This window comes from Meriones unguiculatus, chromosome 9 (assembly GCF_030254825.1).
Source record: "Meriones unguiculatus strain TT.TT164.6M chromosome 9, Bangor_MerUng_6.1, whole genome shotgun sequence".
Taxonomy (NCBI): domain Eukaryota; kingdom Metazoa; phylum Chordata; class Mammalia; order Rodentia; family Muridae; genus Meriones; species Meriones unguiculatus.
The window spans coordinates 58,635,821-58,659,180 of NC_083357.1; the positions used below are offsets into that span (position 1 = coordinate 58,635,821).

Below are 23,360 nucleotides of genomic sequence, written 5' to 3' on the forward strand. Positions count from 1 at the left end.
AACTTTTTTGAGTCATTTCTGCTCCTGTAAGTGTAACCCCAATAAAACTCACTGGTTCATCAAGTTAGACTTCAGTGTTACCTGTACTTTGGTCTGTCATGGGTTCCTTACCTGGAATATGTAGACACATTGTGTATTTACAAGAAAAGTCTTGTTACACAAGAGATAATTGACTTCATTGGTTATTTTAAAACTCTAAGGTGGGATTCTAAAGATAGCCTAGATTTGATAGAAGGGAGGGCTGCTTTGGTGGTGTAGCAAGGTCTCATAAAAAACATTTTGGCAGGGACTCAAATGTGTGGCATGTACTTCTTTCAAGATCTCTGGGAAAGGTTACGAGGCTGGAAGGGAGTTGTAAGAAAGGCATGGTTATGTTAGGTATGGTCAAACCTTTATGGCTCTTTTCTGTGTTTTTTTTTTCCCCTTTTTGTTTCAGGGCCCCTACCACACATAGTGTTCTATGTTGGATGCTTTAAAGTACTAGGCAGGGATGTGGCTGTGGTGGTAACTGGTAGACAGGTAAGCAGGCAGCTACCTGAGTTCTGGATCAGAACAAAACTAGTATGTTAGAGAGACTTCCTAAGTAGATTTCCCATTTTTGTTTGGATAGTTTTATTATGTTTTAGAACAAAAATTATGTTTTGATATTGTAAGGTACGCTGTAGGAATGCCAGGCTGCCAGTTTTTATTTGTACAATCAATGCCCCATTCAGTGACCAGAGGTCTGTGAAAACAAATGAATTCATACTGTCAGAGTATGGAGAATTTGATTTTACAGTTTTTTCTTCTTGAACTGTCCTGGGACAATTTAGTCTGGAGGTATTGTCACAACATATGCTTTGATACTCAGAATGCCCAGTAATGTGTTCAATATCATGATTTGTTAGAAAATGAAATTCTTGCCAGCAGAGCTACAAAGAGAAATGATGTCCTGACAAATAAGTAGCCTGCGGGTATGCCCCAGAGTTGCAGCTTTCAGAGCTATCAAACATGGTGGAGTGTTTTTGTTGTGTTGTGTTGTGTTGTGTTTGCTTTAGTGATGTAGCTAATTTTGAGTCACCCCTGCTCTTTGTAAATAACCCCTTATCCATCCTCCTGTTGTAAACTTAATAAAAAACTCATTGGTTTAAAAAAAAAAACTCATTGGTTCACCAAATTGAACTTTAGTGCTGTTGTTATTTTTGTCTGTCATGGGTTGCCTTTCTGGGGAGAGGAGATGTGTGTATGTGTAAGGATTTCACTAAATTATGTTTCCCTTTGTTGGGAGGAGGTCTATAACAGTGGATTTTTTAGCCCCCAAGGATTGAGTTTCAAAGGTTATATATTTGAGAGAGAAAAGCACTGTAGTGTATGTTCATGAGGTAAAAGCTTGGTAGTGATACATAAGGTAATGGAGAATGGATAATATTCTGGCAGGGCACTTAGAAATCAGTCAGTAATACCTATTAGAATGGGGAAGTTCTATGTGAGGAAGTAGATATAGCATTTAAGTTGGTCTGTGTTATGGCATTTTGGCTGATAAAAAGTTGCTGAGTCATTTCATGGCATCATCCCTTTGGAGATCCCATCATTCTTCTCTAGCTGTCTATTGTTAGAATCTATAGGCATAAGTTTATTGTGTAACTCAAATGCTGATTTCTATATCACCCCTATTTGTTTGCATTCCTTGTTGTGAGAATCTCCAATCTCAATGTTGTGTGAATACTGCTCCCCAGTTGTGCCCTCATATGCCAATAATGTAGTTTACAACCAATAAATGATCATGGGATAGAATAGGGTTGAACTTCCTGCACAGTCTGGGGAGGAGGAGAGAGAAGAGGAAGTAGGCCATTGAGCCATGGGAGAGGTCAAAGAGACATCAATAGAGGAGCTGGAGCAGAAAAGCTACGAAGTGCAAGTATCTCTGGGATGTATACTGGTAAGAAACCAGATTGGCTTAGAGAGTTAAGAATAGAGTAATAAAACTGCTCAGTTCTTGTGCAGTTCTTGTAGTGAAATAAATATTTATTATTAGATTCTCAATTTTTTCTGTGATAGCCAGGTTAAGAGAGAAACTGAGAAACAAATATAGAGTTATAAAAACAACTTTAATAAGAATCTACCTATCTCCTGTCTCACTTTCACTCTGATTTCCATAGTAGTTTCACTAGTTTCCATTCCTACCTGTGGGATTCCTTTTTCTGCACTGCTATAGCAGTAGCCTGAAGATACTGAAGTTTTAAAGCATAAGTCTTTTCTTCATGGTAAAGTTAGAAATGTAAACATCAGGGGCTGGTGAGATAGCTCAGCAGTTAAGAGAACTAGCTAGTTTTCCATAGAAGTTGGATTTGATTTCCAGCAGCAACATGCTGGCTCACAATCTCTAATCCCATGGGATTTTATACCCCCTTCTGGCTTCTGTGAGGTACAGACATACATGCAGGCAAAACATTTACACACACACACACACACAAACATATTAAATTAGAAGTATGAACATCAGCTTCACTATTCTATGAATTTTAATTTGCCATATGAAAAGGTAAAGGCATCTGGGCTTTGTTCTAAGTTTCATATCTAGCCCTGGGTGAAGACCTGACATTTTATGCTGTTCAAAGGGAACAGGAGGGATAATCATCCTTTTAATAAGATAAAGCACTTTTCTTTTCTGGAACTTTTATTGCATCTGCTTCTATCAAACAGTATCACTTGTTAGAAAACCACAAGTTAGAACTTGTAGTTTGAATAATGGCCCTCTTGGCTCTTATATTTGAAGGCTTAGACACCAGGTAGTGGAAACATTTGAAAGGATTAGAAGAATTAATAGGTGTGGCCTTGTTGAAGGAAGTGTGTCCCTGGGACTAGTCATTGAAATTTTAAAAGCCCATGCCAGACCCAGTCTCTCTCTCTCTCTCTCTCTCTCTCTCTGCTTTCTGATCAGGATATAGCTCTCATTTACTTCTCCAGCAAAGGCTTGCCTCCCAGCATGCTCTCTGCCATGATGATTGTGGACTAAGCCTCTGAATGTGTAAGCAAGCCTCCAATATATATATACATATATATATATATATATATTTATATATATATATATGTTGCCTTGGTCATGGTGTCTCTTCACTGACTAAAACAAAACCCCCAAAATATAAATATTTTTTTTTAATTTTCTCTCCCACTTCATCTGTCTTTTTCTCTCTTCATACTGGCTAAAGGCTACATATGTCTTTCATGGCACTCTGAGATTTTTCACTATTTCTCTGAAGCCTCTCTCTCCTCCTATCATATTATTGCTTGCTGGACATTCCAGTCTGATTCAAGTCATATGGCTTTCTCTCTTCTCCATCTCCCCATTTCAATCAGCATGCCTTTCTTGTTGTCTTTTTCCCTTCAAACTCAAATAAAATTATTGTTCAACTTCTACTTGACTCTGTTACTGAATTCTTTTATTAATGAGACTAAGAAGCCCAAAGGGAGCCTGTTTGGTTACATGTGTAGTTTAAATGAGAATTTTCCCTCCCCATACCCAAGGCTCATATATTTGAATACTTGGTCCTTAGTTGGTGACTGTTTGGGAGGGATTAGGAGATGTGGCCCTGTTGGTGTATATGTGTCATGGGAGAGGCATGATTGAGTTTTCAAAAGGCTCTCACAATCTTCAGTGTATTTTCTCTGCCTTCTGCTTATGGATCAAAATGTGAACTCTTAGTTGCTGCTCGAGCTTTTGACCATAATGTCTTTGTTATGCCATTAAGAATTCTAACCCTCTGGAACTGTAAACCCAATTAAATCTTTCTTTTATGAGTTTCCTTGATCACACTAACTTATCACAGCAATAGAAAAGTAATTGGTATACCTCACAATAACATCCTTGCTAGAATTTGCTTTCATAGCCAGTTTGACTGGATAAGATGGAATCTCCAAATGGTTTTAATTTGCTTTTCATTGATGAATAGGGATGGTGAACATTTTAAAACCATACTTACTGGGTTTTAGCTATCTCCTCATTTCATTAACTTATTTACTGATTGGATAATGAGGTACTTCATATGTAATTTTTACATTATTTCCTCTTACTAAAAGACTGAAATCTGTCTCTTGGTGGAGATGTGCCACTGTCAACTCCCTTAAGAGTTAATCCAGTTGAGTCAGACAATTGCCCTACAAGGAACTACCCCCAGGAAGACTGATTCTCCCTAAGCCATGATAAGGAAGTGGTATGAACAATTATTCTTTTAATGAGACAAAGCACTTTTCCTTCCAATGGATCAGCCTGTCTGTTTCTATGCCAGTACCATTCAGTATATACCATAGTTCAGCTTGTGATCAGGGTGTTGATACCACCAGAAGTTCTTTTATTGTATAAAATTGTTTTGGATATCCTGGGTCTTTTCGTAATGTTTCTTTTACTAACGTGGGTGCCCTTGCATTTGGGTCATATATGTTCAGAACTGAGATGTCATCTTGGTTGAGTTTTACTTTGATGAGTATGAAGTGCCCTTCTTCATCTTTTTTGATTAATTCTGGTTGAAAGTCTATTTTACTAGATATTAGATGTTAGAATAGCGACTCCAGCTTGTTTCTTATGTCTGTTTGCTTGGAAAACCTTTTTCAGCCCTTTCTTTTGAGGTAATGTCTATCATTATCACTGAGGTGTATTTCTTGTATGCAACCAAATGATTGGTCCTGCTTATGCATCCATTCTGTTAGCCTTCATCCTTTTCTTATGTGATTGTTTCACATTTGCATATGTTACATTAATCATATCCAACAACCTTTTTTTTTCCAGCCCCAGGTACTCCTACCTCCACCCGCACCACCCTTCCAGGTTGACAGTTAAGAAATTAAACATCAAAAAATAAAAAATCTAATTAAAAAATGGAGCACAGAGCCAAACCAGGAATTCACAACAGAGGAATCTCGAATGGCTAAGAAGCACTTAAAGAAATGCTCAGTGTCCTTAGCCATCAGAAAAATGTAAATCAAAATGACTCTAAGATTCTACCTTGCACCAGTCAGAATGGCTACGATCAAAAACTCAAGCAACAGCACATGCTGGCAAAGATGTGGAGAAAGGGAAACACTTTTCCATTTCTGCTGGGAGTGAAAACTTGTAAAACCTCTCTTGAAATCAATCTGGTGCTTTCTCAAAAATCTGGGAATAGTCCTACCTCAAGATCAAGTTATACCACTACTGGGCATATACCCCAAAGATGCTCAACCACATAACAAGGACATGTGCTCAACTATGTTCATAGTAGTTTATAGCCAGAAACTGTAAACAACCTAGATGTCCCTCAGCAGAAGAACAGATACAGAAATTGTGGTATGTTTACATAATACTACTCAGCTATTAAAAACAGAAAAATCATGAAATTTGCAGGGAAATGGATGGAACTAGAAAAGATCATCCTACCTGAGGTAATTCAGACCCAGAAAGATGTGCATAGTAAGTACTCATGAATAAGAGGATATTAGACCTGTAGTACAGAATAACCATACTAAAATCCACAGACCCAAAGAAGCTAAGTAACAAGGAGGGACCAAGGGAGGGTGCCTAAATGCCATTTAGAAGGGAAAATAGAATAAACACCAGAAGTAGATAAAGAGAGGGAACTAGGCAGGAGATGGTATGGGAAAGGAAACAAAGTTCAGGGTCAGATGTGGTGAGAAGGTGGGGAGGCGAGAGGGCTGGGAACAAGAAGGGAAACTGGGGAGGGGGGAGGCATATCTTTGTCAAGCTAGAGGCCTGAGACAGGGTAGGCTTCTGGGAGGACATGGGTCTGAGTCTAGATGAGACTCCTATCAGGAGGGATATGAAGACTAAGTGACCACCTCCTACCCAGGCAGGACTAGTGAAAGGAAGGGAACAACAACCCACAGGCAAAACCTGTGATTCAAAAGTTATGCTGCCTACAAGATGTGCAGGGATATTGAGGGAACAAAGACTGAGGGAAAGTCCAACCAATAACTGGCCCAACAATAGACTCACCCCACAGTGGAGATCAGCCCCTAACACTAATAATAATACTCTGCTATGCCTGCAGACAGGAGCCTAACTTGACTATAGTCTGGGAGGCTCCAGCCAGCAGCTGATTGGGACAGATGCTGAGACTTGCAGCCAAGCATGGAGCAGAGCTCTGAGGGCTCTGTGGAAGTGTTGGGGAAAAAATGGAAGGACCTGTGGAAGAAAAAAAAAGGTGGGGGGGGAGAGCAGGATCCTCACAAGAAGACCAACAGAGACAATGGATCCGGTCCCATGGAGGCTTTCAGAGACTGAGACATCAACTAAGGACCATGCATGGGCTGGACCTAGGCTGCCTTGCACTCGTGTAGCCAATGGGCTGCTTGGCCTTCATATGGGTTGCCTGGCAAGTGGAGGGGTGGGGTACTGTTTCTAACCTGGACTCTATTGCCTACTTTTTGATCACTTCCCCCTGGTAGGGCTGCCTGGCTTCAGGGGATGAAGATATGCTCAGTCTTGATATGACTTGATGTGCTGGGGAAGGTTGAGTTGAGATGGGGAGCAGAGTGCTCTCCTTTTCTGGGGGGAAAGGGAGAGGAGATAGGGAAATGGGGAAGAGGGATACTGGGAGGAGAGGAGGGAGGGGGCACCCCTGGGTTGTAAAATAAAAATAAAATAAAATAAAAATAAATTTAAATTCAAAAAAGAAATCATGAAAAAAACAAACTCATAACTGTTACAGTACATGTGGTAATAAATCCAACATGTGAAAGATTACAATGATAGTTACAAAATGACAACAAAATGGATTAAAGCAGTTACCGAAAAATGGAAAGACTTCATATTCAATAGACATTGTAATAGCTTTGTAATAGTTAATACTGTTTAACTATCCATATAGTCCCAAACAAGCTGCAGAGCTAATGCAATTCCCACCAAGATACTAATGATATTATTTACAAAAATAGAAGTAAAAAAATTCATATAAAATACAAATGGAGGCAAAAATTTCACAAACGGTTAAAGCAATGTCAACCATAAGAAACAAATCTAGAAGCTTCACAATAATTGATTCAAAACGTATCACTGAGCTATCATATCCAAAACAGTGTAGCATTGGCATAGGAACAGATGCACAGTACGATGGAGCAGAACAGACACCTCAGAAACAAGCCTGCAATGTCTAAAGCCAACTGATGCTCAACAAAGGCACCAAAACAAACAAATGAACAGATGAACAAACACACAACAAAACCTGTACTGAAGACAGTCTCTTCAATAAATTGTGCTGCAAAACTCAACATTCACAAGAAACAGATTTAAACTTAACCCAGATCACTTACCCTGTACGCAACCAAAACCAAAATGAAGCAAAAGGCTAAATATACACTCTAAGTATATGTAAATATATATATTTGTAAATATATAAATATAAATCCCCTAGGAAGAAACTTAGGCTAGAGATTTTAAACCACTCACACAGACAATGAATTTCTGCATATGATCCCAAGTGCATAGGAAAAAAGATTACACAGATACAAAGTTTTGCATAACAAAGGACACAACAGCCATATTGAACACACAACCTAAGAATGAAAGTAAGTCTTAGACAACTATGTTTAACAACAATGATGTCTATAGTTTATAAATAAGATTAACAAATCTATCAGTAATCCGATTAAAATTAGCAGCTTATTTATTTATTTATTTATTTATTTACTGTGTCTGAATGCTTTGCTTGCAGGTGTGTCTCTGTACCACATACATGCCTGGTACCTGTGTAGGCCAGAAGGGTCATCAGATGCCATGAAACTTGAGTTACAGATAGTTATGAGGAGTCAGACACAGAGACTGGGACCATCATTTCTCTCTTACATGAAAATTATAGTGTCAACCCAAAGAATGGTGTGGATGGGGTAGGGGTGCCTGGAACTGGAAAATGGATATGATTTTTAATGTAATGTATGAAAATGTGGAACAATCAAATAATATTTTAAAAATTCTTTAAATGTAATATATCTTTTCAGGTAAGTACATTATAAATATTTTCTACCATATATGTGGCTTTTATTTTTTAATCAATCCAGTTTCTTTATTCTGAGCTCATTTTTTTTCATATTTAAAAGCCATGGAAATATCTTACTTTCTTTTCTAAAACGTTTAGTATCTTATTTTTTATATCTAAGAGATGAGATCTTCTTGGGCTTAGTTTTTGAATGTTGTGTGAAATAGTGGTCAAATTTCATTTTCACATGGAAGTTCATTTAACCTACCATGTTTTTGGTAAGTGGTGAAAGCTCTTCTCTTTACCATGGTTGTACAGATCTTGTGCCATAAGTCACAGACTTACAAATTTTGATTCATGTTTGATGTCACCTGGCACACTTCATATTAATTCTGTATACATTGCCTTCCTTTAGTTATTACAGCTTTATAAATATCTTGATAGCTGGGTATAAAATATACTATGGTCCCAGTGGAAAGCTGAGAATTATTTAAACTAGCCTGTCTATGCTAAAGTATTCTTTATTTAAAAAACAACAAAACACTTCTTTTAAAGTTTTTATTTCATTTGTTTAATTATTTAGTTTGTATGCATAGGCCAGCAGGCCCTACTATGCATGAGGAGGTCAGAGAACAGCTTTCAGAAATTAATTCTCTCCTTTTATCATGCACGTCTCATGGATTGAACTCAGATTATCAGGCTTTGTGGCAAGTGCCTTTACTTATTGAGCTATCTTGTTGCTCCAAAGTATTTTATTATTTTTGAGAGATAATTTAGTTATCATCATAAAAATAACACATGCTTATTAAAACCTAGCAGAGAAGTATAAAGAAGTGCCAGTAACTAGCAGTGCTATTCTAGGTCCCTTATGGTTTGTCTTTCTAGTTTTCTTTTTCTTCACATTTCATTTATATCCATTTTTATAAATGTACACAGTTCTCAAATACAGACTTATATGCCATTGACCGACACTGTCCTTTAATATTGCATTAACTTTAAGTCTTTTTCCAAAGTACTAAATACCCCTGAAATAAGGCAATTTTATTTATGTACTAACATCTTGTCACATTCATGCCTGACACATAGGATTTCGTTGGTGCATGACATCACATTTTTGTCACTATACTTTTACTTAGCATTTATAATTTTAGCAAAACATCCTTGAATCTGTGAGAAAGTGAGCATACCTCCCTTTTGTTAGAAGGCAAAGCTCAATAAAAATGGAGAGCAGAAGAGCCTATGTGGGCACCAAGACAGATGATGTGTGAGCCAGGAGATAAGTCCTGTGCAGATTTAACCTCTGCAGATTTCAGTTCCCCATCAACAGTACAGGTTAAAGCAACACATTTTACTCATGACATGCTGTATGTGTGAGAAACTCGAGTTAGAGGAACTGACTATTGAACAATGAATGAACTAAAAAATACCATTTCAACCTAGATGACTCACTATTCTCCACCTATTCTTGGAACTGCACAGCATTTTACCAAACCAGTGAAACTGCAACTTAATAGCAGAAAGATGGATTCATTTTGAAAGTTTTTGGAAAAAAATGCACACAGGATTGCATAAACCTGTATACATGTGTGGTGTGTGTTGAACAATATTTTGTATTGGAGCAAACTAGCTCATAACAGAGATGTTTTCAGAATGAGTATTTTCCAGTATTTTAAAAGACCTTTGTTCCCACTGGGATTTAACATTATTTTAAACATATCATTTCATTCCCTTGGTGAGCCCATCCTCCAGAGATGATGGAGCGTTCACTTCTATACAGCAACATCCCTCAGAGCCCTTAGTTTTCCCTTTCTTGTCCAGCTTTCCTGAGCTGTCTCTTCTGTTGCTCCCAGAAAGTGTCCCACTCCACCTGCCCTTCAAATAAATCGAAACAGTCCTCCTTCTGTAGCTATCAGAAGAGTCGGTGGTAACTATGGAGCTTCTGCCTATCAAGGTGCTCCAGAAACAGCGGCAGGAGTCGAGCTGTCCCAGGTTTTGCCACCAAGTGGTATGTGGCCAGCCTCAGCTCCAGACTGCACCAGGGGCTTGCTAAGGCCTGGCCTGTGAGCACACAGGTGGTGGTTCTGCTTTCCCCCATTCTGACATTCATGGATTCCATCCTGTCGTTTTCAATCCCAAAGTCCCTGGCAGGCACAATCTTAAGCCCTCACCTTCAGGAAGTGGCTTCTCCAAAGCAGGAACCAGTTCTTCCAAAACCCAGCCTTGGTCCTCCTCACAATAGGATATAAAGACATCATAGTTGAATTGGCCTCTGAGTCCATGTCCACCTAATTTCCACCAACAAGCATGAAAGAGTGTCCCGAGGTAATGAAGCCAGAACCATTTAAGGCAGCTAATCAGAGGAAGGGTCGTCAGCAGGAGCAGCAGAGTAAAACTGGTGAGAAAGACCCAAAACTCAGTATCATATAGACAAGGACTAGCAGGGAAAGAGAACAGTAGAGTTTTGGAGTAGTCAGAGGCGTTGACCATGCAGATGGATGTCTCTAACCTATAAACAGAAGCATTGCCTCTCCCTCCTGCTCCCTGCCTCTCCTCTCTCTCTCTGGGTGGAGTCTTGGGCTACACAGTCTTCATTTTGCTGGGCCAATTTTTCTCTTAACCTAAGAGAGGCTCGTGCTTTCTGTCATTTCTATCTTTCCTTAGTCACCAACTGCTGTTACTAGAGAGGGCTCAGTGTGTCCTGTGACGCAATGCTCAGGTCTTTTCTCTGTCACACAATGAACAGAACTAGACACAAACTAGTAGGAGTGAAAATGGTAGTGAAAGCGTGGACTCCATTGCACAAAAGATGTTAGCTCCAGCATTCATGTAGCTCATAAGCTGGTGAGGTTTCAGAGATTTCATTCACAAAAGGCAATGAAGAGTTTTCTGGAGAGGGTAGGTTTTCATTTGGCTTCTAGAGGTACATTTTTTGTTTGTTGAAGGAGCTCGTACAATCCTTGGAGTAATCGAGGGCAGTTCTTGTGATGACCTTCTTTGGTTGCTAGGTCTCGGACTTAGTCATGTAAATCCGAGTCTCTGTTCTTGCTTCACCACTAGTCCTGGGCAGGTGCATGCATGTGTCCATACATAGGCATCTGTGTGGAGATCAGAGGACAACATGGGTGTTGGTTGATACCTTGTTGGAATCATGGGCCCTTTACCTTGTTTTGAACAAGCTCTCTGATATTTTAGCATTGTGTATGTCACAGTAGCTGGTCTAAGAGCTTCCAAGGATTTTCCTGTCTTTGTTCTCATTTCCATGTGGTGCTGAGATTACAGATTTTTGTTCTGTATGCTTGACTTTTATATGAGTTCTGGGGATTTGAACTTAGGACCTCACACTTGTGTGGCAAGTGTGTTTACCCACTGAACCAATTCTCCAGTTTCCACATATGTCTGGTCTTGATATCAAGTATCACGTTCCTTTCCTCCTTTAGAGCAGGAAGGTTGCAGAGGCGCTTATATAGCTTTACTGTAGGGAATTCAGGCTTGCCACCAACGCTGGAGGGTGGAGGAAGGGGAGAGAAGGAAGGTGAGTTTCTATATAAATGACAAAATACTTTCCATAGAATACAAGTTACAAGGATGCCGTTCAGATTCATATCCGGCTTTATTTGTCTGAAATCTTCTGTTCAAATTAGTTTTTCTAGTTGGCATACAAATAACAAGTTTCATTGGTAATTTCATGCACCCTTTGCTCTCCTTCAGTTGATTTCCCTCCCGCTCTTCCTCTCAACCTTTAGGTTGCCTTCCTCTCCTCTACAGCCCTGATTCTGTTTTCATGTCACATTTGACTAATCATTCTTTTTCTCTCTATTCCCTACTCATGCTAAGATCTCTGCCTTTTTATAGTCTCTTTTTCTTGTTTCATGACCTACATACTCCTCCCTAGCTCCCCATATACTAACATATGCAAAAGAAAAATTTATAGTTTTCTCTACACAAAAAATAGCATTTATATTTCTGAGTCTGGGTTTTTTTTTTTTTTTCAATGCAGTTTATTCAGGAACCTTGAACAATCCTCGGACCCCGGGGAAAGCCAGCCCACAGCTTAAATAGCCTTTGGGTAGCCAACCCAGGCGTGCCACGGGGGCAATGCAGATAGGTCCACATACATGGAAGCAAGCCAGATCCTCAGCCTTAGCCAAATGTGGAATTGTTCGTGACAGAGAGCACTCACCATCGGGAAGGTGGAAGGCGGAAACCAGCTCCATCTTTAAGGCATAGCATTACGCAGCTCTCGACAGTTCCCCCTTTTTGTTTTAGACGCATCAGGCAAGAGTACTGAGTACTGAGTCTGGGTTTTTGATTCAAACCTGTTGATTGTTATTTTTCATTGGTTCTTATAGGAACAATGAGATTAGTTTGATTTTGGAGACATATAAATTGTCCTCTTGTGTGGTTTTTTTTTAATGCCAATAATTCTGTTTTTAAGTACCCTGTGTGAGGTTTTTATTGTGTGAAGAATTGAAGAAAAATTTAAATTTATTTTTATATATACATTAATGAGTTTTGACTAAAACATTTAGTTTTATAGTGTTTTGAATTTTTAAAATAGAATTTACTATAGTGCTTCTCAGCAACACGATTGTTATTAGGCCCTATTGTTATTAGGGCCCTGATTTTTTCTTTTAATGATTCTATCTTTCAAAGCTTTCATATCCACTATTTGTTATTGTTGCTAGTTTAATAAAAACATTTTTTTTAATTTTTATTTTTTATTTTTTTGTTTTTTTCAATGCAGTTTATTCAGGAACCTTGAACAATCATCTGACCCTGGGGAAAGCCAGCCCACAGCTTAAATAGCCTCTTGGTAGCCAACCCCAGCGTGCCACGTGGGCAATGCAGATAGGTCCACATACATGGAAGCAAGCCAGATACTCAGCCTTAGCCAAATGTGGAATTGTTCATGACAGAGAGCACTCACCATCGGGAAGGTGGAAGGTGGAAGGCGGAAACCAGCTCCTTCTTTAAGGCACAGTAATATAAACATTTGCATAAAAGGATGATCAGCTTCCTAAAGGAACTACTTCCAAACTTCCATTGCTATATGCAATTTCTAATTTTATGCCTAATGTGATCTCAGTTTATTCCGGTAACAACATACCAAGTTTAAGAAGTTCATTATTTTCCTTTTTTAATAGCACATTTTAATGTTTTTACTTTTAAGAAATTCATAACATATATTTTAATAATATTTTTCCTTCCTCAACTATCCCCAGATAGTCCCCTGCCTCCCTGCCCACACAACTTCATATGGCCCGACCCGAGGGGCTTCACTGTGGGAGAAGAGTGGAAGGAATGGGAGGGGACTAGAAGTGCAAGGAAGGAAGCCAAGTCTGTTTGTCTGATCAAGGCTTCTGTTTATTAGAAATTTTTACCCAACTCATATAGGGAGAAGACAGGAAAGGGGGAAGGTTAATCTACTGCTGCAGGAAATAGGAAGAGTGCTTTCATGGGTTAAATATTGTACCTGCAAGATGCTGTAAGGATGTTTTCTTAAGCTATCTCACGGATGCTCTAAAACTAACAGACGGATGTCCTTACCCATGATTTCGGGTCCTAGGTATCTCTTCAACTAAATAGCTTTAGGTCTCCACTAAATGACCTTTGCTCACTACTTGGCTTTGGCTTCAGTAAATAGCTTTGTCTCCACTAGATAGCTTTGGCTCACTGTTTGACTTTGTCTCCACTAGATAGCTTTGGCTTATTGTTTGACTTTGGCTTCAGTAGATAGCTTTGGCTCCCAGCAACTTCATGTTATTTCTCTCTCTTAAAAATGAACCAACACTGAAACCCAACCAAGCCAAACTTGTGATTCTGTCTGCATTGGCCAGCTATTCCAGAATAAGGGGCAGTCTCTTGCATATGGTTGATATACTCAGTTTCACTCAGCTGAACAAAGCTGATTTTGTCTTTCCTAGAAGCTAACACTTGTGAATAACGTTTTGACTGTGGGGGCAGAGAGTTTGTGCCCATTTCCTCTCTCCTGTGCTGAGATTTTTTTCTAGCTTGAGCTTATACAGTTTGTGCATGCTGTCACATAAATTTCTGAGCCTCTCGGTATGCTAAGAAAACCTCCCACTTAGGGATGAGTGATCCAAGTCTCTTATTTTCTACATATTGTCTGGTTGTGGATCTCCGTGTTCAGTACTGTCATAATTAGGGTTTCTCTTGCTGTGGTAAACCACCATGACCAAAAGCAACTTGAGAAGGGAAGGTTTTAATCTATTTTAATGCTCTCAGCTCATGGTCCTAAATCAATGGAAGTCAGCAAAAGAACTCAAAGAAGGAACCTGGAGGCAAGAACTAATACAGACCCATGAAGAACAGAGGTTACTGACTTACTTTCCATGGCTCACATGAGTTTCTTTTATTCACCAGAGAATCCCCTGCACAGGGGCTATCCCCTACCTCAGTTCACTAATTAATAAAATATCCCACAAGTTTACTCATAAGCCAGTCTGCTAGGGACATTTTCCCAATTGAAGTTTCCCTTTCCAAATGATTCCAGCTTATGTCAAGTTGATACCAAAACTAGCCAGCACAATTACAGTCTATTGCAAAGGATAAGTCTATCCCTTATCCAGTAAGGGATGTAAAATGCACCAATCTATCTATCTATGGGTACAATAATACATTACTAGTAGTAGTTTTATTGCCACATTCATTTAGCAGAATAATAGTGGATTTGCCCTAGGTCCAATGATCTATCTAGTGTCATATTCTTGATTTCCATAAACAGTGTCAGGTATAGGTATAATTTTTAAAAGTGGTTGATTAGGTTGCTTCCATAACATCTGTGCCATTATTGCACCACCTTGCAGGCTGATTACTGCTGTAGCTGACAGGGTTCATGGTTGGGTGAGATTGATGATTACTTTTCTTGCCCAGTACTACCTTCTTGTACCATGAATGATAGTCAGTAGGGTGAAGCTTCCAGTTGAATATTAGCTTGTTTTTTTTCTTTTGTTTGTTTGTTTTTCATGTTCTGTGACATAATGTGATGTCTTCAGCAGCAGGGCCTTACTGTCAGGTTTTGAGCAGTAACTGATAGCATTGACAGTGAGTATATCACGTTTGGGGGAATCTATATAATCCCTTTGGCCAGTGACTCAAAATGATGTAAAACATTTCCTAGCATTGGTGGTTCTATTTAGTAGCATATGATATTCAGTTGGGGGTACTGTCTTTCTCATTACAAGGTAACTCTATTTAAATTCCTTTTATACATGTTTATATTTTAGGGAACTTTTACAGCAGTAGGTTTCCATAAGCTTTTTGAAAAGCCCAATTTTTGGGTGTTAGTATTTCCTCCTCATTCTCTCCTCTAGCTGGCCCATCCCTTCCTGTCTAATTCCCCCTTTATTCCTTTAGGACAAGATAGTCTATTTCCCATTCATTGAAAGATCCTCTTCTTCCCCCCTTTTCCTGTTGGCTACCTCAACTTTGTGGGTGTTCTAATGGAAACACACATATCAAAAGTTTGAAAGCTATAATTTGCCTATAAGAGAAAACATGGAATATTTTCTTTCTGCCTCTTGGTCACCTCAGTCAGGATGCTTGTTTCTAGCCCCATTCATATGTGATTTCATTTATTTATTTCTTTGTTTATTTATTTCTTTATCTATCTATCTATTTATTTATTTATTTCTACAGCTGAATTGCTTTTTTTTAAATTAAATTTTTCTGGGTTGGATTCCAGCTGCTGTGCTCCTTGATATCTCAGTTCTTGGCTCCTCTTCCACTGCTGCTCTTTGACATCATTAACTGCAGGTATTACCCCGCAGTGACTTGTCCTGGCAAACAAGAACTGAGACAGTTTAAATACTGGCCAGCAAGGCTACGAGGAAAATCTTCTAGAACCCTAGCAAGCTGGAAGGTAAAGTAACTGGCCCAGAATGGGATAAAACTGGAGGAAAACCATGGCAATTTGTACTTCTCTGTTTAGTACTACTATCTGACACATGCACAAAAAATCTGAAGTCTTTGAACTTTCTGGGAATATGAAGGAGATGGCTCTTTCCAATGGTATTTAGTAATGGAGGATGCCTGTGGAAAGAGATTTCTGTCTCATGGCTTTTTTTATTTTCAGGAAGTGATGGCATAGCAAATGAAGATTTGGTAGAGTGATTTAGCCAAAAGATTCAAATTGCAGAAGCCACCTGTTTCTATGGCTTCCAAACTGTCATGGAAAACATGTTTGAAATATATTCAGTTTATTGACATCTGTGTTAATGATTCCAAAGAAATTCCATAAAGGGGATTTCTTTATTTGCCACTGAAACTATGCCTTGTGTGAAGAAGGCAAAAGGATGGATCTTGTGTTGGATTGAATGAGCAAGTGGCTACATCTTTCTGGTTCTTTTGTATAAGTATTCTGGCTCAAGAAATAAGGGTTTGTGCTGGGTACTCCAATTTTCAATGAGCTTATTAGCACAAACAACTGATTAACACTGTGACTTTGCCCGTCTGATGTTCACATTCCTGCTTTCCAAGCAGTGAAAGAAGTAATTAACAATGCCCTGAAAATAGAACAGGAATTCCTCACCCCAACTTTTCTGGCAAAGCTGGTTAGGATAAATTACACTTTAATAAAGAAACACATCAAGCTCATGGCAGACAGGCTTATGCTCCAGCTGTGTTTTAACAGGATTTTCAGAGAAGAAAATACGTTTGACTTCATGGAAAATATTTCTGTAGAAGAGAAGAGCAAACTCTTTGAGAAGAGGGTGGTTGAATATTAGAGCAGAAGAGTGATATTGCATCCAAGAGAGGGTTACATCACCTTGCATGTAGTTTATTTAATTTTATTAATCACACTTTATTCACTTTTATCCCCCCGTAAGCTCCTCCCTCCTCCCCTCCCAGTCCCCCCTTCTTCACGCATACCCCTTCCCAAGTCCACTGATAAGGGAGGTCCTCCTCTCCTTCCTTCTGATCTTAGTCTATCAGATCACATCAGGAGTGGCTGCATTGTCATCTTCTGTGGCCTGGTAAGGTTGCTCCCCCCTCAGGGGGAGGTAATTAAAGAGCAGGCCAATCAGATTATATCAGAGGCAATCCCTCTTCTGATTACTATGGAACCCACTTGGACACTAAACTGCCATGGGCTACACCTGTGCAGGGGTTCTAGGTTATCTCCATGCATGGTACTTGGTTGGAGTATGAGTCTCTGGGAAGACCCCTGTGTACAAATTTCTGGTTCTGTTGCTCTCCATGTGGAGTTCCTGTCCTCTCCAGATCTTACTATTTCTCACTTATTTCATAAGATTCCATGCACTCTGCCCAACAGTTGGCCATAAGTCTCAGCGTCTGCTTTGATAGTTTTTTTTCTAAGCCCTTTTTTTGTGTTAGTTTTTCGTCCTCATTCTCTCCTCTACCCGGCCCTCCTTGCATGCTGACATTGAAGTAAGCTTAATCTGGGTGCGTTGGCGATTTTTCTCCAATTATCAAAATAAATAAATGAATAAATAAATAAATAATCCAGCAGAAATGAATCAACTAGCAACACAATTGGTAGTCATTAAGTTTATCAGCAGTAAAACAAGTGGATAGGTTCCTCAAAACCATTCCTATTGATGCTAAATTAGAAAGATTTAAAATAAAAACTACTTGGATATTTGTTTCAATCCTGTCCCTGCTGGCTTTTGTGAGCAGGCTGGCCATTTGTCACTCCCTCATAGCCTCCATAGCAGAGGCCAAAGCTTTAACCATGGCTAGTCTCAAGCCAGCGGGACTACACATTCAGTTACTTCCATAGGCAGATAAAAAAAAATGTCACTATCATTCACCATTTTCTACAGACTCTTTTGAAGGTTTACTTAACCATTATGTAAAACAAACAAACAAAAACTGTGGCACTTTTCACACAAACATTGAACTCTCAAAGAAAAATCATGGTTTATTTGGTTTCTACAGCAAGCACAAAGTGTTCTCTTCAACACTAATGGTAGCCATTCAAAATCTACTAAGCAACCAAGTCCATGTCAGAAACAGCCTCTGCTCCCTTTATTAGGGAGCCCACATGGAGACTGAGCTGCCTATTGACTACATCTAAGCAGGGTGTCTAGGTCCTCTCCATGCATGGTCCTTGGTTGATGCATCTCTGAAGGGCCCCAGAGGTTTTGGCTTTGTTGGCCAACTTGTGGAGGTTCTGTCCCCTCTTGGTCTTTCTATCTTCCCCTTCTTCCATAAGACTCCCTGCACTCTGCTTAAAGTTTGGCTGTGAGTTTCTGCATCTGCTTCTATCCTCTGCTGGGAAGAGTCTTTCAGAGAACATCTGTGGAAGGCTCCAGTCCTGTTCCCTCTCCTCAACTGCTTCCAGTGTCTATACTGTTTGCCCTTCTCAATGAGAATTAAGCATCTTTCCTGGGGTCCTCTTTGTTGTTTATCTTCTTTAGGTCTGTAGATTTTAATATGTCTATCCTATATTATATGACTATTATCAGCAAATATGTGAGTATATACCATGCAAACTCAGTTGCCTGCTCTTTGATTACTTCTCCTTGGTGGGTAGACCTAGCCATCCATAGAGGAAGAGGATCCAAGCAGACCTGATGGGACTTAGGGTCAGATAGTAGAGGAGGAGGACTTTCCCTGTCAGTAGACTAGGGGAGAGAGATGGAGGGGAGAAGGAGTAAGGGTGGGACCAGGAGGAAATGAGGAAGGGTGCTACACAGTGAACAAATTGTAATAAAATAATAAAAAAGTTAAAAATCATTTCAAACAATAAAAAATAAAATAAATGAGACCTCATGAAACTGAAAAGCTTCTGTAAGGCAAAGGAAACTGTTAACAGAACAAAATGACAGCCTACAGACTTGGAAAAGATCTTTACCAACCGTACATCTGACAGAGGACTAATATCCAAAATATATATATAAAGAACTCAAGAAATTAAACACCAACAAACCAAGTAACTCAATTTAAAAAATGGGCACAGAACTAAACAGAATTCTCAATAAAGGAAGATAGTATGGCAGAGAAACATTTAAAGACATGCTCCTTAGCCATCAGGGAGATACAAATTGAAACAACCCTTAGATTTCAACTTACACCCATAAGAATGGCGAAGATCAAAAACTCAAGTGACATCACATGATAGAGAGAATGTGGAGAAAGAGGAACCCTCCTACATTGCTTGTGAGAATGTACACTTGTACAACCACTTTGTAAATCAATCTAGTGCTTTCTCAGAAAATGGGGAATAGTACTACCTCAAGATTGAGCTATACCAGGCCTGGGCATATACCCAAAAGATGCTCTGCCATCCTACAAGAACATTTGCTGAACTATGCTCACAGCAGCTTTATTCACAATAGCCAGAATCTGGAAACAGCCCAGATATCCCACAACTGAAGAATAGATAAAGAAATTGTGGTACATTTACACAATAGAATACTACTCAGCTATTTATTTTTCTTTTCTCTCTGTCTCTCTCTTTTTATTCTGAGTATGATTTTTTGGTAGAACTTTATTTTTTATTATATATTTTTAAATTTTTATTATTTATATTTTTTTTTTCATGGAGAAGACCCCCTGATATGCATGGCTGTGGTGGGTGGGACTTGGAGAGGCATGGCCCCAATGTCTTTGTATCTGGGTTGCATTTTGCTCCTCCTGTGCCTTCTCATGTTTATCAGTGCTATATTCCTTGTATATCTGTCATAGTGTGATCGGGCAAGGAGAGACCTTCGCTGCCTACAGTCTGATGTAATTGTTTCCTGGGTGACAGCCCATTCTATTAGGTAATTTTCCTGCAGAACAACATGAAGACAAACTTTCATAAAATAATATTGTTTAGATGAGTTAATGATTTTACAGAGTTCTTGATTTGATATAAATAGTTTAGAAAGTTAGGTTGAGATATTTTTGTTAGTGGAAAACGGATGTAGAAAACCTTGAGGAAAAATTTGAAGTTCAGAAAAGTACACTCTTAATAGTTGATCTAGGGACTTTTTGAGGTTAGGGAGCAAGGACAATATCCCAGCTAGCACTAGATGATGTAACTCTCTTGCTGAAGCTGGGCTGGTGATCGGGTTATTAATTTCCTGTACCCATTTTTGCCTTCAGCTTTCTGATATGATTTAATAAAAATTGTTAATGGGTAGATGTGCACCTTGGGGATTTAAAGTAGAAATGGTTGATTTTTTATGTAAAACTTTAAATTTGTGACTTTAAAAAAAGATTTTATAAGATTATTTTTTAAGATAATTGGTTCTTTCTTGGTAACCTCAAATTGCAGTCTAGCAAACTGGCTGAAAGAATTACCTTGTTTGCTTATACTTTGTTAATAGATAAAAGTTGTTTACTTACACATATATGTAGGTTCTTGGGATTAATTTGTTATTCACCAATACTGTATAAAACTTTTAATCATGAGAGGGTATTGAGGAACACGTGTTTTTTTTATGTATACACATAGTAATCATTCACTCAAAGAAAAATAGAATGTAATAACATTGTGAAAGATTTTGCTGGTATATATAAACTGTGGGAGAAAAAACAAAGTTGTTGGAGCTTGCTCTTTGGAGTTTGCTACATCCACAAAAATAAATAAATAGTTAGATAGATGATAGATAGATAGATAGACAGACAGACAGACAGATAGATAGATAGATTAATTTAAAAATTGAGCTGCCCTGTGCCTCACACCTGAGAGTTTTGAAGCATACAGATCTCAGGTCATCTTTCTAGCAAGAACTGATATGCAGCCAATTCAAATAACAGCAGCCCAGAGATCTCAGGGCTCATTAGGCTGAGCAGTGATGTAATGACCATAAGAATCTCAGACAGGGCTGGAGCCCTAGGGACAGGGGATGTTTCTAACCTACACAGCCATCGTTTAACTTTAGATTGGCTTATAAGGAAGAGGTTAAGACACAGTCTTACCAACTGGAATGGTCATCTGAAGATTACTGTTGCTTAGCCCAAGATTGTGAGAATACAGGTGTGATGAACAGCAAGATACCATATTATTATCATCACATTTCAAGCACATTGGTCCCTATAAACAATGACGTAAGTTCATCATACATGTTTATGCAAACTACTCCCTCTGCCCTGGTCTCCTTTCTGCTTTTGATGCTTTTTAAATGCCCTTTGTGTTTTACTCTTTTACTCTCTACACTCTTGGCTTTATCATTTCAATATAAGAAAACAATTTGTAGGGTCTGTGGAGTCCAGAAGAGGGTGTTGGACCCCCTGGAGCTAGAGTTACAGCATCATGTAGGTGCTGGAGATTTGATATCGTTCCTCTACAGAGACGGTGCTTCTAACTGCTGAGCCATCTCTCCAGCCCTTAGATCCCTGTTTTAGAAAGAGAGGTCAGAGACCAGCTGTCCAACTCTTGGTACCTAGACAGCATTTGAAGGGCTTCTTTGTTTTCTTTGCTCCGCGCAGTGGGATCCTTCTCCAAACAGACATTTACTAATAAAAGTTTTCATTCAATGATGTGTTTTGTGAATTAAATACATTCTGCTGACTTTTGAAAATTCTTGTTATTCCTAAGGAATGCAGCATGAAATGGTCAATAGGCTGGCATGGAACAAGGAAGCAAAATCTTTATTTTTATTCACCTGCCTGTTCCTGTAGAATTTAGGAAGGGAAACTTTGAAATAACATTTACTTTTAACTTGTATACAAATCTTGCAGACCATGCATCTTAATACAGCAACGTTATGCTTTGATATAGGTGTGCACTGTCTAATGCAGATTAGGCTAATACTATCTTCTAGAACAATTATTACCTTTTTAGGATAGAAATGTTCAACATCCCTTCTAGTTTTGTGAATTAGACAGTGAATTTTGTTGTTGGTTGAACACCAGGACTTATTTTTATCTAATTATAACTTGGTACTCAGCAAGCAAAGCAACACTTCTGCATCCTTCCTACACATCTCCACTGACCACTGACTTCTGTTTCAACTTTTATGATACAAATCTTAGAGATTCCACATGTGAGGAAAGTCAGGGACATTTGTTTCCTTGCCTGGCTGATTTCACTTCTGTAATTTTTTTAGTTCTATCCGTCTTGTTACAAATGGCAAAATTTCACCTTCTTTTAAACACTATCTCTTTGTGTATATATTTTCTTTCTCCATCCATCAGTTGATGGGCAGTAGATTGTTGTTACTCTATGCCTCGTATTAATGATGCTGCAGTGAATCTGGGAGAATAAAATTCTCTTCAATACTGATTTCTTTTTATTTTTCTTTCTTTTTTTTTTTGGTGTAAACCTAATAAAGGGTTTACAGTAAAGGAGAATTTCAGGATCATATTACAGTCTAGTTTTATTTTCTTAGGAAACTTCATACTGTTCTCCGTAATATTGCATTCATTTTCTTTCTTGGAAAGATAAAGTATGTTGTGGTGGAAGATAAACTTATTGGTAGGCATTCTTTCATGTTAAAGGAGATAATGTTCTTTGTATCCTGTATAGAACATTCAGAGGATCCTTTCCTATTTGTGATTAAAGATTATTAGAAACATAAACTGGAAGATATTTTTAGAAAATATGCAGGTTTTATTAAATATTGATAGTAAACTGGACCTTGTCGGCATTGTGTTTTATGTTATCTGAAGGCAATATATGTTTTGAATCAGCAAAAACAACACCACCACCAATAAAAACAACAAAAACCAAAAAAACCACTACAGAAACCATTACGTACGTAGTCCTTACCTTAATAATCCCTCAAATAACCGATTATAACTCAAATAATCAAATACAAAAGATATTATTTTATCTTTTTAAGTATTAAAATTTTGATTGAATTCTTGGCAAAAGTGTTATTACTACAAACTTTAGGAACTATCTAAATGTGAACAGCACTGAAATTCCTTAAGATTAAATATTATTTTAAAGAAGTAGATCATTAATTTAAGAATAAAATGGCTTGTTGTGATATGGGCTTTACTGCATTTACACATTCTTATATAACCTACCCTTGTGGTTTAATTTTAATCTTACCTACCTACTATAATGCAAGGTTGTCTTTCTGTAGGACTATACTTTTGAAATATAAACAATACATTACATCCTTCCTATAAGAGTCAAACATCACAGGAAATTTTTCAGTATAAACATTTTAAAATTATATATATTTTTTATTTTGTGTGTGAATGAGTGTGGATGAGGGGGATGGGTAAATGTGGCACAGTAAATGTGTAGAGGTCAGAAAAATTTGCAGGAGTTATTTCTTTCTTTCCACCTCGTGAGTTCTGGGACTAAATTGAGGTCATTAGGCTTGGTAGTAACCAACCCGTCAATACATGTGTGTATTTATTCTTTAATATATATTTATTATATTTTTATACTTTATACAATATAGTGTTAGAAATTATATTTATAGTTGTAGTAAAAACTTGATCTCTTTTAACTAAACATTTTAGACAACTCCTATTCCCCTCCCA

The 23,360-nt window shown here is 38.3% G+C and overlaps 1 protein-coding gene across 1 annotated transcript in view; it reads left to right on the forward strand.

The window, feature by feature from the left end:
- The window catches only part of LOC110562796 (olfactory receptor 4Q3), a 29,831-nt gene that overhangs the window by 4,377 nt on the left and 2,094 nt on the right, over nt 1-23,360 (forward strand). Inside the window, exons 2-5 of the mRNA XM_060390651.1 lie at nt 437-519; nt 15,649-15,825; nt 17,301-17,369; nt 19,617-19,693. Coding sequence (XP_060246634.1) covers nt 437-519; nt 15,649-15,825; nt 17,301-17,369; nt 19,617-19,693 — 406 coding nt within the window. The remainder of the gene's footprint in view (nt 1-436; nt 520-15,648; nt 15,826-17,300; nt 17,370-19,616; nt 19,694-23,360) is intronic.